Consider the following 14,927-nt stretch of genomic DNA (forward strand, 5'->3'; position numbering starts at 1 on the left):
CCTGCCAGTTCACGGGACACGAGTTCAAGCCCTGGTCCGGGAAGATCCCACATGCAGTGGAGCGGCTAAGCTTGTGCGCCCCAACTACTGAGCCTGCGCTCTAGAGCCCACGAACCACAGCTTCTGAGCCTGTGTGCCACAACTACTGAAGCCCGTGTGCCTAGAGCCCGTGCTCCGCAACAAGGGAAGCCACTGCAATGAGAAGCGCACGCACTGCAACGAAGAGTAGCCCCCACTCGCCGCAACAAAGAGCCAACGCAGCCAGAAATGAATAAATGAGTGAATAAAGTGACGCGGAATGGTTGGAGGAATGGTTTGGTGAGAGGATGTATCATGCCACTTTTTGAAAAGATTTTATTTAGGTAGGCAAAAATAATGTGGATTGTTAGGAAAAAACAGCTTGGAGAGAGACTTGGAAGAAGAGTTGGTTGGGTTTGGTTACAAGATTAGATGTGGAGAGTAAGGAAAAGAGTTCAAGATGGCTAGCTTGGGTGGGTCAGTGAATGGTGACACCATTAATGGGGGAAAGAGAACAGAGGAGAGCTTGTTGCAAAAGTTAGTTGCCAAAAAAAAAAAAAAGTTCGTTGCCATTTGAGGGAGAGCTCTTAATTACAAGTGCTGAAAGGTGGGTTATTCACATATCTGGACCAGTACTTCTGGAAAGCAGCAGCATTTGAAAATTGTACCTATTTTAAGAATACTTTCCTTTTGTTAAAATTTTTCTTTTCCACTTGCCTAGGATGAGGGTAGTAGGGATGAGTGTTGTGGTGGCTGCAGCAGCAGGCATCTCAAAGAAGGACAGCAGTTGCAAAGAAATTATGGGTGAGATCTGAGGACTGAGAAAATGTGGAGCCTGAGGAACAGGGAAATGGGAGGAAAAGGTATTTTCGCAAGGTAAAAACCAAGGTTTCAAGGCTGTGTGACTAGGAGAATGAAGATGCCACTTTTGAGTCCCATGAAGATCTAGAGGCGATATCATGTGCTTGGTTTCACCTGTTAAAAGTGACAAAGGGACATTCAAGTGGCTATACTTAGCAGGCAGTTAAAGATGTGCGACTGAGCACAGGAGTGAATTCAGAGTAGGCATTTGTATTTGAGGGTCACCTTGGTAGTGAATAAGCCTGAGGGAGGCCAGTTTGAGAGAGAGAGTTGAAAGAGTGAGACCTTAAACATACTGAGTACATCCCAGCATTGAAGAAACACAAAGAAGTGGGCTCAGCTATGGAAAGAGGAGAAAGAGAACCCAGAACGGGTATAAAATGATAAGGATGTGAAGTTAGAGATTTGTTTAAGTAAGATTGTAGCCTGGGAGCTGGCTATTTTGAGTGAAGATTTTTTTTGCCAGACAGGGGCTTTCCATGAGAGGAGGTCATATTTATTGCAGCCTAGTCAGAATGAGGAGAGCCGAGCAAGCCCTGAGAAAAGAGGAAGACCTTTCCCTGTCTGCTAAATGGGGGTGAGATAGTAGAGTTATTAGCATTCACTGAGAATGCATGTTCAGAACGGTGCCTGGTGCTTTGTAAGCATCTGTTGGATGATGGTTTGTCTTGGTGCTATTTCTGTTGTTTGTTATTGGAAACTGTGTTGTTATTTTAAAATTAAGCAGATTATAGATGACCAAAGATGTCTTAACCGTCTATCTCCTAGTCTGTTTTCAAGTTAATTTGGTTCAATAAAATAACAGTATTCGCTAAACCCAACTTGTGAGGAATGCAAGGTTTATTAAATGCTAGTGCATTCTTCACATGTCCTGGTCAAGGCAGAAGTCATTTTGGTTTGGAAGTGAGTATTTTTCTTTCTACTGTACATTTATCTGAAACCATCTAGGTTAATTATCTTCCTACTTGATAACGTAGTCTCCTGCATTTATTAGGAATGTTACAAGACAAACGAATGGAGATAGATAAACATAGCCTAAATATTGGTGATTACAATCGAACGGTCGGGAAAGGCCCTGGTTCTCGGCCTCAGATTTCCAAAGAGTCTTCCATGGAGCGCAGTCCTTATTTTGATAAGGTAAATTGTTCGTTTGTTTTTTGTTTGCTTTACGCTGTGGCTAAGAAAGCAGTGCACTTAATAGCATAATTTTCTCATTAACAGTTTAGAACATGTAATATAATGTAAAGTGTTATAACCCAGTGCCAAATATTACTGGGCTTGTAGTTCATTGTCCTTTTATGTCTCGATTTATCATAGGGGTTGCATTTATATTTTCCTCTTAATCCCATAAAGTATGTTTGGTTCTTTTTATGTACTCTAGAATTAACACTAATCCGATCTCTTCTGTTTTCTGCCTGTTTCCTGTTGATGCTGGAATGTCATATGACTTCTCTTCTGTTCCTGCAATGATTTCTCCCTTCCACTTGTTTGCTTGGCTGGTGTTGCACATCTTTCTGTCTGTCCAATCAGGATGGCATTGTAGCAGATGAATCCCAAAACATGCAGTTTATGTCCAGTCAAAGCATGAAGCTTCCCCCTTCAAATAGTGCACTACCTAACCAGGCCCTTGGCTCCATAGCAGGGCTGGGTATGCAAAACTTGAATTCTGTTAGACAGGTAAGTCCACATGTGTATTTTAGGCTCTCTGTTGATTTGTATAAGTAATAAGATCTCTCTTACATGTAGTTGCTGTGTTTAAATCAATATTTCAGTGTGGTAATGAGGTGTTTGTCCCTAAAGAATCCCAGTGTTATTTGGTGGCGGTTGTTTGTTTTTGTAGAATGGCAATCCCAGTATGTTTGGTGTTGGAAACACAGCAGCACAACCCCGGGGCATGCAGCAGCCTCCAGCACAACCTCTCAGTTCATCTCAGCCTAATCTCCGTGCTCAAGTGCCTCCTCCATTACTCTCCCCTCAGGTGAATAAATTTCCACTATATTCTCTACTCTTTATCTGGAAAAGAACCTTGAATAAATTTATATTTGAATGAGATGACTAGTTGATCATCATAGTATTTATTGGCAGCTTTGAGATGAAACTAATTCTGAATTAGTTATTATTACAGAGGGATGTGGTAGGGTGAAGAAAATGAGTCAAAGATAATTTAAATCTAAAATTTATCATTCTCTTTCATAAAATAGCTTGAGGGGAGGAGGACAATAGCAAAGTAAATTGACTGGTTTAAGATTCATCTCTGTCACTTTATACTTAACACATGAAAATATATGTGAACAAGAAATTAGTGAAGTCAAGAAAGACAGTTAGAACACAATCCGCCCCCCAGTAATAGTCCACAAATTTTCATTGCTCTACTGATAATTTAAAATACACAGTATGTTTTGTTAGCTTGAGTTACTTTTATTTACTTTTATTATTAACCTACCATTGTGATCCTAAGGTTCCAGTTTCATTGCTGAAGTATGCACCAAACAACGGTGGCCTGAATCCGCTCTTTGGCCCTCAGCAGGTAGCCATGCTGAACCAGCTATCCCAACTAAACCAGCTTTCTCAGATCTCCCAGTTACAGGTAAGTAGAATAATAGCCTTATCAGTATACATTTATTGAGTGTCTGCTGTGTGCCAAACACTAGAATGTGCACAGGAAGTGTTGCAGTAAACAAAACGGGCATAGTCATGGCCTTCAGGGAGCTTACAGTCCATGTGTGAAGACAGATGGTGAGCTCGAAGGGCAGGGTGCTCTGTGAGCAAGGCCAGCCAAGTCTGGGCTGGTGGTCAGGGTATGATGATCAGGAAAAATTTCCCTGATGAAGTGGAAGTTTAGATTGAGCAAAAGACTGAATTCAGTAGAATGACTGGAGGCCAGAGAGTCCAAACAAGAGATATTAGATGAGGCAGGGCATGTGGGCATTGACTAGATGAAACCATGCCTTTGTAGGTCCCTCTGCCACCGTCACTCTAGGGCACGCTAGTCTGTGATGACGTGATACTGATCTTTTTGCAATCTTCCCTCCAGCGATTGTTAGCGCAGCAGCAAAGGGCGCAGAGTCAGAGAAGCGTGCCTTCTGGGAACCGGCAGCAGCAAGACCAGCAGGTAGATCTGATCCTTCCCCTTGCTTTGCTTGTACTCAGCTTATATCAACTCCATTGTAAGAAGACAGTCAAAATGCCTTTATTAAACTATAATGGAAAAGGTTGTTCATTAAGTCTTCTGTCTGCCCAGAAGTCTTATTAACTGGTATATAGTGATTCTTCACCTTCCTGCTGAGAAGGAAGTGAATTCAAAAATGAAGGGGAATGAAGGTGTCTGTAAAGACTTTTCTCCACGATTTTTCACAGTCATCTTGTCGTTTTAAGGGTCGACCTCTTAGTGTGCAGCAGCAGATGATGCAGCCGTCTCGTCAACTTGATCCAAACCTGCTGGTGAAGCAACAGACTCCGCCATCTCAGCAGCAGTCACTCCATCAGCCAGCCATGAAATCTTTCCTTGAAAATGTCATGCCCCACACTACACCTGAGCTGCAAAAAGGGCCATCACCAATAAACGCTTTCAGCAACTTCCCCATAGGTGGGTTTCTCCTTGGCCAAAGCATTCAGCTGGTGCTTCATGATCACAAGTTAACATCCTGCTCTCTTACCTGTCCAGATGTTCTCTTGTGAGTGCCACGCTGATCTTTAGCTGTTCCCTCTCAGAGAGTGGCCACGCCTCTTCTAGCGCTTAGCCTCTTCATGTTTCAGGAAGGCCTCTCTCCGTTCAAGAAAATCACACTATTTAAAAAATCCCATGCTCTTTTGAAATGAGTTAGTGTAAAGATATTATTTCTTTTTAACACTCAGATATCTTAATTGTAGGATATGAATTGGAGGGGAGGACTGAAATTATTAGAGCATGCCAGAGAAATTTTGAGCCGTGCTGCTTTGAGGAAACAACTGGGAACAGTCACATCTGAAATTTTAATTACTGTTTAAATATTTATAAATGATTACTGGCATAAATGTAGAAAATAGGGGTGAGAGAAGGGATTGCCTTTATTCCTTGTGCCGTAGCTCCCCCCCCTCTTTTTTTATGATGTCTCCAGGCTTTTTATTCCCTCTGGGAATTTCAGGCTTATATGTCTTCTCCTTCCTTAGGTCCCTTTTCTTCTTGTGCCTTTGAATATATTTTGACCTTTGATTGTTCACACCCTATTCATTTTACTTTTTCTTTCTCTCTTGTAAACCAGCTTTGTTGGTTAACGGGCCCAGTTTTGTGGAAGGCAGTCATTTAACTAGCACGTTGTGGGCTGTGGGCAGGAGTTGGGCCTGCTGTTGCCCCTGGTGCCGTTTCACTTTGGCTGAACCTGATACATGATTTGGCTCTCCCTGATATTGCTCTCCCTGATATTGGACTCTCAGCTAGGACATAGGTGGAAGTTTGAGTTTTAGGAGTTGTTAGCAATCTCTTTACATTCCCTTGTCAGTTACCACTGTAGGTGAATACCAGAGAAGCCGGGTCATCCCAGAGACAACAGTATAGTGGTAAAAGAATACCCAAGTGTACACTGAGAGGTTTTGGTCTCACTAGTGAAAGGAAGTGACTCTCACTGATTACATACTAGACATTAGACATATAAATTGGGCCAATGAGGAGATAAGTTTCTAAATAAGGGATTTCCTAGCCTCGCTACCCTTACAGCAAGAGACTTCTTCTTTATTAAGAAAGTCTGCTTAGCGGCTTCCCTGGTGGTGCAGTGGTTAAGAATCCACCTGCCAATGCAGGGGACACGGGTTCGAGCCCTGGTCCAGGAAGATCCCACATGCCACGGAGCAACTAAGCCTCTGCGCCACAACTACTGAGCCTGCACTCTAGAGCCCGCAAGCCACAACTACTGAGCCTATGTGCCACAACTACTAGGCTGCGTGCCTAGAGCCCGTGCTCCACAACAAGAGAAGCCACCGCAATGAGAAGCCTGTGCACCACAATGAAGAGTAGCCCCCGCTCGCCGCAACTAGATAAAGCCCGCGCACAGCAACGAAGACCCAACACAGCCATAAATACATACATACATACATACATTTATTTAAAAAAAAAAAAAAAAAGGAAGTCTGCTTAACCCAGGCAAGCACCAGTATGGTTGTCTGAATCAGGCATTGGCAAACTACAGCCCATTGGTCAAATTTGGCCAGCTGCCTGATCTTATAAATAAAATTTTATTGGAACACAGCCATGCTCTTTTGTTAATGTATTTCCTATGGCGGCTTTTGTGCTGTAACAACAGAGTTGCATAGAGACACTGAGACCATGTGACCCATAGAGCCTAAGATATTTACTATCTAAACCTTCACAGAAAAAACTTGCCAAGTATTGGGTCTAATTAATGAGTCCAGAGAGCAGCAAGTTTAATTACTCTCTCCAAATAGGGGTAATATTAGAGAATTTATATTATTAAAGTTTTAAGCTTGACGTGGTATCACAGGGACTCATCAGACCCAAGTATCTAAAAACCATTTGTTTTGAAACTTAGATTAAGAACCACCTCGATGTGTATTAAACAAAGATTCTGGCTCCCACTGAAAAGTGTTTTTCTTTTTTTTTTTGGTCTTGCCACATGGCATGCAGGATCTTAGTGTGAGTTTCAGGACTGGGAAGATTGAAGCAAGACAGTAATAGAACCTGACGGACTTTTTAAGAACTCATCCTGACTTACTTTTTGTGTGTGCCCATTTATATACTTTTATTTTTTTTATTATTTTTTTAAACTATTTTTTAAATAAATTTATTTATTTTATTTATTTATTTTTGGCTGCGTTGGGTCTTCATTGCTGCTCCCGGGCTCTCTCTAGTTGTGGTGCGCAGGCTCTCTCTAGTTGTGGTGCACATGTTACTCGTTGCGGTGGCTTCTCTTGTTATGGAGCACGGACTCTAGGCGCGCATGCTTCAGTAGTTGTGGCACGAGGGCTCAGTAATTGTGGCTCGTGGGCTCTAGAGCACAGGCTCAGTAGTTGTGGCATGTGGGATCTTCCTGGACCAGGGATTGAACCTGTGTCCCCTGCATTGGCAGGTGGATTCTTAACCATTGCGCCACCAGGGAAGTCCCTATACTTGTAATTTCTTACCCTGTGCATACTTAAGCTTAAGAAAACATCTATCATCAATTCTTTTGGGGGCGGGGTGGCAGGACACGCTGCACGGCTTTTGGGATCTTAGTTCCCTGACCAGGTATCGAATCCGTGCCGCCTGCAGTGGAAGCAGGGAATTCCGAAAAGTTTTCATTTTTAACAAGCATCTCAGATTATTCTGTTGTTGATGGTCCCCAGGATCACACTTTAAGAAACACTGGCTTAATGGTCATTTTTCTGACTATGGTATCTAAGATAGAAATTTCCATCTTTGTTCCAAGAGAATATCTAAGTCTGATGTGTGTCATCAGCAAAGTTCGAGTAAGTTGCACCTTGGGATATGGGAGTCTTGCCCTAAGGTACAATTGTTAGAGCAGGACATTTTTACTTTTAAATGATAATATCCTTTGGCAGGTCAGGCAGTTGAAAATTGTTTCTAAGCAAAAGTTAGCAACTGAAAGTGATCATATATAATTTTTCTCTTGGGAAGTACCTAAAGAGGTATATTTTAATAGAGAGATAAACTTTAATATTTGGCTGTCGTAGAATTTTCTGTTATTTTGCCAAGGAATTTAAAAATAATCAAAATTATATGGAGTAGTTTCCCACAGTTAATGCAATTATAGTACTAACAGTTTTATGGTGCTAACAGTTTTGAAAATGTTATATTAATGAGTGTTAGACAAGCTATTTAGGATTTCTGTGTGTTGCTTTCTTTGATAATCTAGCCATGGCTCTTTCTTCTGATGTTTCTGCATGGCATCGGCCAGGAGTCCAGAGTGTCTGTCCTGCCTGCCTTGCCTTTGTCTATAATCATTTGGCTGTGCCACATTTGCAGGATGATATTTATTAAGGAACATTAGGATTGAAAACGTTAGATTAGCTGCATATGTTTTTCTAGAAAATGAAAGTTGTGGTACCAGAAGGAAAATATGTTATATTTTATAAAGTGGCTTTTTAAAATTATTATCTTATTTTTAGGCTTGAACTCAAACTTGAATGTAAATATGGATATGAACAGTATTAAAGAGCCACAGTCAAGACTAAGGAAGTGGACTACAGTGGACAGCATTTCTGTGAACACATCTTTGGATCAAAACTCCAGCAAACATGGTATAAAATACATTCTTTTTTTTTTTTTTTTTTTTAATTTTTTTTTTTTTTATTAGTTTCTGCTTTATAACAAAGTGAATCAGTCATACATATACATCTGTTCCCACATCCCTTCCCTCATGCATCTCCCTCCCTCCCACCCTCCCCATCCCACCCCTCCAGGCGGTCACAAAGCACCGAGCTGATCTCCCTGTGCTCTGCGGCTGCTTCCCACTATCTATCTACCTTACGTTTGGTAGTGTATATATGTCCATGCCTCTCTTTCGCTTTGTCACAGCTTACCCTTCCCCCTCCCCATATCCTCAAGTCCATTCTCAAGTAGGTCTGTGTCTTTATTCCCGTTTTACCCCTAGGTTCTTCATGACATTTTTTTTTTTTTTTTAATTCCATATATATGTGTTAGCATACGGTATTTGTCTTTCTCTTTCTGACTTACTTCACTCTGTATGACAGACTCTAGGTCTATCCACCTCATTACAAATAGCTCAGTTTCGTTTCTTTTTATGGCTGAGTAATATTCCATTGTATATATGTGCCACATCTTCTTTACCCATTCATCCGATGATGGACACTTAGGTTGTTTCCAGCTCCGGGCTATTGTGAATAGAGCTGCAATGAACATTTTGGTACATGTCTCTTTTTGAATTATGGTTTTCTCAGGGTATATGCCTAGTAGTGGGATTGCTGGGTCATATGGTAGTTCTATTTTTAGTTTTTTAAGGAGCCTCCATACTGTTCTCCATAGTGGCTGTACCAATTCACATTCCCACCAGCAGTGCAAGAGTGTTCCCTTTTCTCCACACCCTCTCCAGCATTTATTGTTTCTAGATTTCTTGATGATGGCCATTCTGACTGGTGTGAGATGATATCTCATTGTAGTTTTGATTTGCATTTCTCTAATGATTAATGATGTTGAGCATTCTTTCATGTGTTTGTTGGCAGTCTGTATATCTTCTTTGGAGAAATGCCTATTTAAGTCTTCTGCCCATTTTTGGATTGGGTTGTTTGTTTTTTTGCTATTGAGCTGCATGAGCTGTTTATAAATTTTGGAGATTAATCCTTTGTCAGTTGCTTCATTTGCAAATATTTTCTCCCATTCTGAGGGTTGTCTTTTGGTCTTGTTTATGGTTTCCTTTGCTGTGCAAAAGCTTTGAATTTTCATTAGGTCCCATTTGTTTATCTTTGTTTTTATTTCCATTTCTCTAGGAGGTGGGTCCAAAAGGATCTTGCTGTGATTTATGTCATAGAGTGTTCTACCTATGTTTTCCTCTAAGAGTTTGATAGTTTCTGGCCTTACATTTAGGTCTTTAATCCATTTTGAGCTTATTTTTGTGTATGGTGTTAGGGAATGATCTAATCTCATACTTTTACATGTCCCTGTCCAGTTTTCCCAGCACCACTTATTGAAGAGGCTGTCCTTTCTCCACTGTACATTCCTGCCTCCTTTATCAAAGATAAGTTGGCCATATGTGCGTGGGTTTATCTCTGGGCTTTCTATCCTGATCCACTGATCTATCTTTCTGTTTTTATGCCAGTACCACACTGTCTTAATTACTGTAGCTTTGTAGTATAGTCTGAAGTCAGGCAGCCTGATTCCTCCAGCTCCGTTTTTCGTTCTCAAGATTGCTTTGGCTATTCGGGGTCTTTTGTTTTTCCAAACAAATTTTGAAATTTTTTGTTCTAGTTCTGTGAAAAATGCCAGTGGTAGTTTGATAGGGATTGCATTGAATCTGTAGATTGCTTTGGGTAGTAGAGTCATTTTCACAATATTGATTCTTCCAATCCAGGAGCATGGTATATCTCTCCATCTATTTGTATCATCTTTAATTTCTTTCATCAGTGTCTTATAATTTTCTGCATACAGGTCTTTTGTCTCCTTAGGTAGGTTTATTCCTAGATATTTTATTCTTTTTGTTGCAATGGTAAATGGGAGTGTTTTCTTGATTTCATTTTCAGATTTTTCATCATTAGTGTACAGGAATGCCAGAGATTTCTGTGCATTAATTTTGTATCCTGCTACTTTACCAAATTCATTGATTAGCTCTAGTAGTTTTTCGGTAGCATCTTTAGGATTCTCTATGTATAGTATCATGTCATCTGCAAACAGTGACAGCTTTACTTCTTCTTTTCCAATTTGGATTCCTTTTATTTCCTTTTCTTCTCTGATTGCTGTGGCTAAAACTTCCAAAACTAGGTTGAATAAGAGTGGTGAGAGTGGGCAGCCTTGTCTTGTTCCTGATCTTAGTGGAAATGGTTTCAGTTTTTCACCATTGAGGACAATGTTGGCTGTGGGTTTGTCATATATGGCCTTTATTATGTTGAGGAAAGTTCCCTCTATGCCTACTTTCTGCAGGGTTTTTATCATAAATGGGTGTTGAATTTTGTCGAAAGCTTTCTCTGCATCTATTGAGATGATCATATGGTTTTTCTCCTTCAACTTGTTAATATGGTGTATCACATTGATTGATTTGCGTATATTGAAGAATCCTTGCATTCCTGGAATAAACCCCACTTGATCATGGTGTATGATCCTTTTAATGTGCTGTTGGATTCTGTTTGCTAGTATTTTGTTGAGGATTTTTGCATCTATGTTCATCAGTGATATTGGCCTGTAGTTTTCTTTCTTTGTGACATCCTTGCCTGGTTTTGGTATCAAGGTGATGGTGGCCTCGTAGAATGAGTTTGGGAGTGTTCCTTCCTCTGATATTGTTTGGAAGAGTTTGAGAAGGATGGGTGTTAGCTCTTCTCTAAATGTTTGATAGAATTCGCCTGTGAAGCCATCTGGTCCTGGGCTTTTGTTTGATGGAAGATTTTTAATCACAGTTTCAATTTCAGTGCTTGTGATTGGTCTATTCATATTTTCTATTTCTTCCTGAGTCAGTCTTGGTAGGTTGTGCATTTCTAAGAATTTGTCCATTTCTTCCAGGTTGTCCATTTTATTGGCATAGAGTTGCTTATAGTAATCTCTCATGATCTTTTGTATTTCTGCAGTGTCAGTTGTTACTTCTCCTTTTTCATTTCTAATTCTACTGATTTGAGTCTTCTCCCTTCTTTTCTTGATGAGTCTGGCTAATGGTTTGTCAATTTTGTTTATCTTCTCAAAGAACCAGCTTTTAGTTTGGTTGATCTTTGCTATCGTTTCCTTCATTTCTTTTTCATTTATTTCTGATCTGATCTTTATGATTTCTTTCCTTCTGCTAACTTTGGGGGTTTTTTGTTCTTCTTTCTCTAATTGCTTTAGGTGCAGGGTCAGGTTGTTTACTCGAAATGTTTCCTGTTTCTTAAGGTGGGATTGTATTGCTATAAACTTCCCCCTTAGAACTGCTTTTGCTGCGTCCCATAGGTTTTGGGTCATCGTGTCTCCATTGTCATTTGTTTCTAAGTATTTCTTAATTTCCTCTTTGATTTCTTCAGTGATCACTTCGTTATTGAGTAGTGTATTGTTTAGCCTCCATGTGTTTGTATTTTTTACAGATCTTTTCCTGTAATTGATGTCTAGTCTCATAGCATTGTGGTCGGAAAGGATACTTGATACAATTTCAATTTTCTTAAATTTACCAAGGCTTGATTTGTGACCCAAGATATGATCTATCCTGGAGAATGTTCCATGAGCACTTGAGAAAAATGTGTATTCTGTTGTTTTTGGATGGAATGTCCTAGAAATATCAATTAAGTCCATCTTGTTTAATGTATCATTTAAAGCTTGTGTTTCCTTATTTATTTTCATTTTGGATGATCTGTCCATTGGTGAAAGTGGGGTGTTAAAGTCCCCTACTATGATTGTGTTACTGTCGATTTCCCCTTTTATGGCTGTTAGTATTTGCCTTATGTATTGAGGTGCTCCTATGTTGGGTGCATAAATATTTACAATTGTTATATCTTCTTCTTGGATCGATCCCTTTATCGTTATGTAGTGTCCTTCTTTGTCTCTTCTAATAGTCTTTATTTTAAAGTCTATTTTGTCTGATATAAGAATTGCTACTCCAGCTTTCTTTTGATTTCCATTTGCATGGAATATCTTTTTCCATCCCCTTACTTTCAATCTGTATGTGTCTCTAGGTCTGAAGTGGGTCTCTTGTAGACAGCATATATATGGGTCTTGTTTTTGTATCCATTCAGCCACTCTGTGTCTTTTGGTGGGAGCATTTAGTCCATTTACATTTAAGGTAATTATTGATATGTATGTTCCTATTCCCATTTCCTTAATTGCTTTGGGTTCGTTATTGTAGGTATAGTCCTTCTGTTGTGTTTCTTGCCTAGAGAAGTTCCTTTAGCATTTGTTGTAAAGCTGGTTTGGTGGTGCTGAACTCTCTCAGCTTTTGCTTGTCTGTAAAGGTTTTAATTTCTCCATCAAATCTGAATGAGATCCTTGCTGGGTAGAGTAATCTTGGTTGCAGGTTTCTCTCCTTCATCACTTTAATTATGTCCTGCCACTCCCTTCTGGCTTGTAGAGTTTCTGCTGAGAGATCAGCTGTTAACCTGATGGGGATTCCCTTGTGTGTTATTTGTTGTTTTTCCCTTGCTGCTTTTAATATGATTTCTTTGTGTTTAATTTTTGACAGTTTGATTAATATGTGTCTTGGCATATTTCTTCTTGGATTTATTCTGTATGGGACTCTCTGTGCCTCCTGGACTTGATTAACTATTTCCTTTCCCATATTAGGGAAGTTTTCAACTATAATCTCTTCAAATATTTTCTCAGTCCCTTTCTTTTTCTCTTCTTCTTCTGGAACCCCTATAATTCGAATGTTGGTGCGTTTAATGTTGTCCCAGAGGTCTCTGAGACTGTCCTCTGTTCTTTTCATTCTTTTTTCTTTATTTTGCTCTGCATCAGTTATTTCCACTATTTTATCTTCCACCTCACTTATCCATTCTTCTGCCTCAGTTATTCTGCTATTGATCCCATCTAGAGTATTTTTCATTTCATTTATTGTGTTTTTAATCAATGCTTGATTCATCTTTAGTTCTTCTAGGTCCTTGTTAACTGTTTCTTGCATATTGTCTATTCTATTTCCAAGATTTTGGATCTGGGAAATAGAATCTTGGATCAGCTTTACTATCATTATTCTGAATTCTTTTTCAGGTAGACTGCCTATTACCTCTTCATTTGTTAGGTCTGGTAGGTTTTTATCTTGCTCCTTCACCTGCTGTGTGTTTTTCTGCTTTCTCATAAAATACATTCTTATATTTTGACTTTAAAAAAAATAACTGTAGAATACTAAATTTAGGCTTTATTTTATTTTAAATATATATTTTCATAGCTAAATTCTCTTAAGAACCTTTTCTCATTATTAAAAAGTGCTTTATTAGTTATTAAATCTCAGTTAAAACCAAAAAAAATGACCTTTATTGTGCTGTTGTGAAAAACAGATTACACATATATTTTTTAATTTTCCCTCTTTAGATGGTCATTTAGTTTTTTGCTATTATTTTATTGTTTTAGTGTTCTACTTAACATTTACTCAATTTAATCTGATATAAGGGATTAAAAACTTCCACCATAATTTGATTTCTAACAGTTTCTTTCCATTCATCTAGTAATTGTTAATGGAGTATTTTCTGCTTTCCAAGAACTGTGCTAGGCCACCTGGAATACATAGATACATATGTACATACATGCGCACAATTGACTGTATGTAAACAAGTAAAAATACTTGCCCTGAAGAAGCTCATTGTTTGGTAGCAAAAATAAACATGTAAACAGCTTTACTACACTGTGATAGGTGCTATAAAAGTTAATACATACAATAGGATACATAGTACAAGAATGTGAAATCTAATGGAGAAGTGAGTCAGGAATAACAAACCATGGGTCTGAACTGAGTCTTGAAGTTTACCAAAGGAGTGGAGAAAGAACACCATGGAGAGGATAGCATGTGAAATGTTCAAGGACAGGACCTCCTGGTGAGTTCTGCCAGGTGGGCATGTCTGGGGGTGAAGGTACCAGTGAGAGAAAGGAGGAAGGTGTAGCTGCAGTTGTAGGTATCGAGCAATCGTGGAAAACTTTGTGCCCAAAACATCACTTTAAACATGAAAGTGGTGGATCTCTAAAGGCACCTAAGGCTTAAAGGAGTCTAAGTGAGAAAGAGGGCAACGGACATGAGAAGACGGAGTGCATTGAAGAGAGTGTTAGAATTATGGACAGAAGGGCTTGGTAACTAACTTAATTCATTCTGCAAATATATGATTATCTGTGATGTGCCTCCTGTGCTTCTTGCCTTCCTCAGTCCAGCCCTATACCTTACCCTGGGCTCAAGAGTCATTTCCAAGAAGCCTCCTCCAGGCTTTGTGTTCGAATAACACCTCTTATGTGTATCTGTTTTGTGTGAGTATCCATTTAGGCCTGTTTCCGTCACAGGACATAAATTCCTGGAGGTGAGAGTCCATGCTTTGCTTACCTGTAGCCCCACTGAGCACATTGCAGCACTCGGGGGACATTTGCTAGGTGAAAGGATGAGTGGACGGTAATGCAGTTAATGGTAGAGTAAATGTAGGAATTGAAGCAGGCCTGCTGGGACAGATAATGGATGGATTTTAGACTTGTTGAGTGTGGTATTTTAGGGATAGCTCAACGTGGAAAAGCCCAGTAAGAAATTAGAATTAGAGGCCTGGTACTCAGAAGAAAAATATGGGCGAGAGTAAGATTTTGTGTTCATCAGAATGTTGATGTCGTCGACATGGACAAGGTTGCCCAGAGAGACGGCGCATAGAAGGGAATAAGGACACACAATCCTAGAGCCAGTAGTAGTAAAGAAACCTAGAGAAGAATGGGTAGAGAGATAGGACGTGGAGACCCAGAAAAATGTTTCTGCCGTATG

The 14,927-nt window shown here is 39.6% G+C and overlaps 1 protein-coding gene across 1 annotated transcript in view; it reads left to right on the top strand.

Moving 5' to 3' along the window:
* TNRC6A (trinucleotide repeat containing adaptor 6A) overlaps positions 1-14,927 on the top strand; it is a gene marked incomplete at its 3' end in the record, with an annotated part of 215,375 nt that overhangs the window by 182,991 nt on the left and 17,457 nt on the right. The window contains exons 14-20 of the mRNA XM_079719619.1: positions 1,874-2,016; positions 2,410-2,556; positions 2,720-2,857; positions 3,338-3,466; positions 3,914-3,991; positions 4,255-4,465; positions 7,978-8,109. Coding sequence (XP_079575745.1) covers positions 1,874-2,016; positions 2,410-2,556; positions 2,720-2,857; positions 3,338-3,466; positions 3,914-3,991; positions 4,255-4,465; positions 7,978-8,109 — 978 coding nt within the window. The remainder of the gene's footprint in view (positions 1-1,873; positions 2,017-2,409; positions 2,557-2,719; positions 2,858-3,337; positions 3,467-3,913; positions 3,992-4,254; positions 4,466-7,977; positions 8,110-14,927) is intronic.

Source organism: Hyperoodon ampullatus (genome assembly GCF_949752795.1).
Source record: "Hyperoodon ampullatus genome assembly, chromosome: 14".
Taxonomy (NCBI): domain Eukaryota; kingdom Metazoa; phylum Chordata; class Mammalia; order Artiodactyla; family Ziphiidae; genus Hyperoodon; species Hyperoodon ampullatus.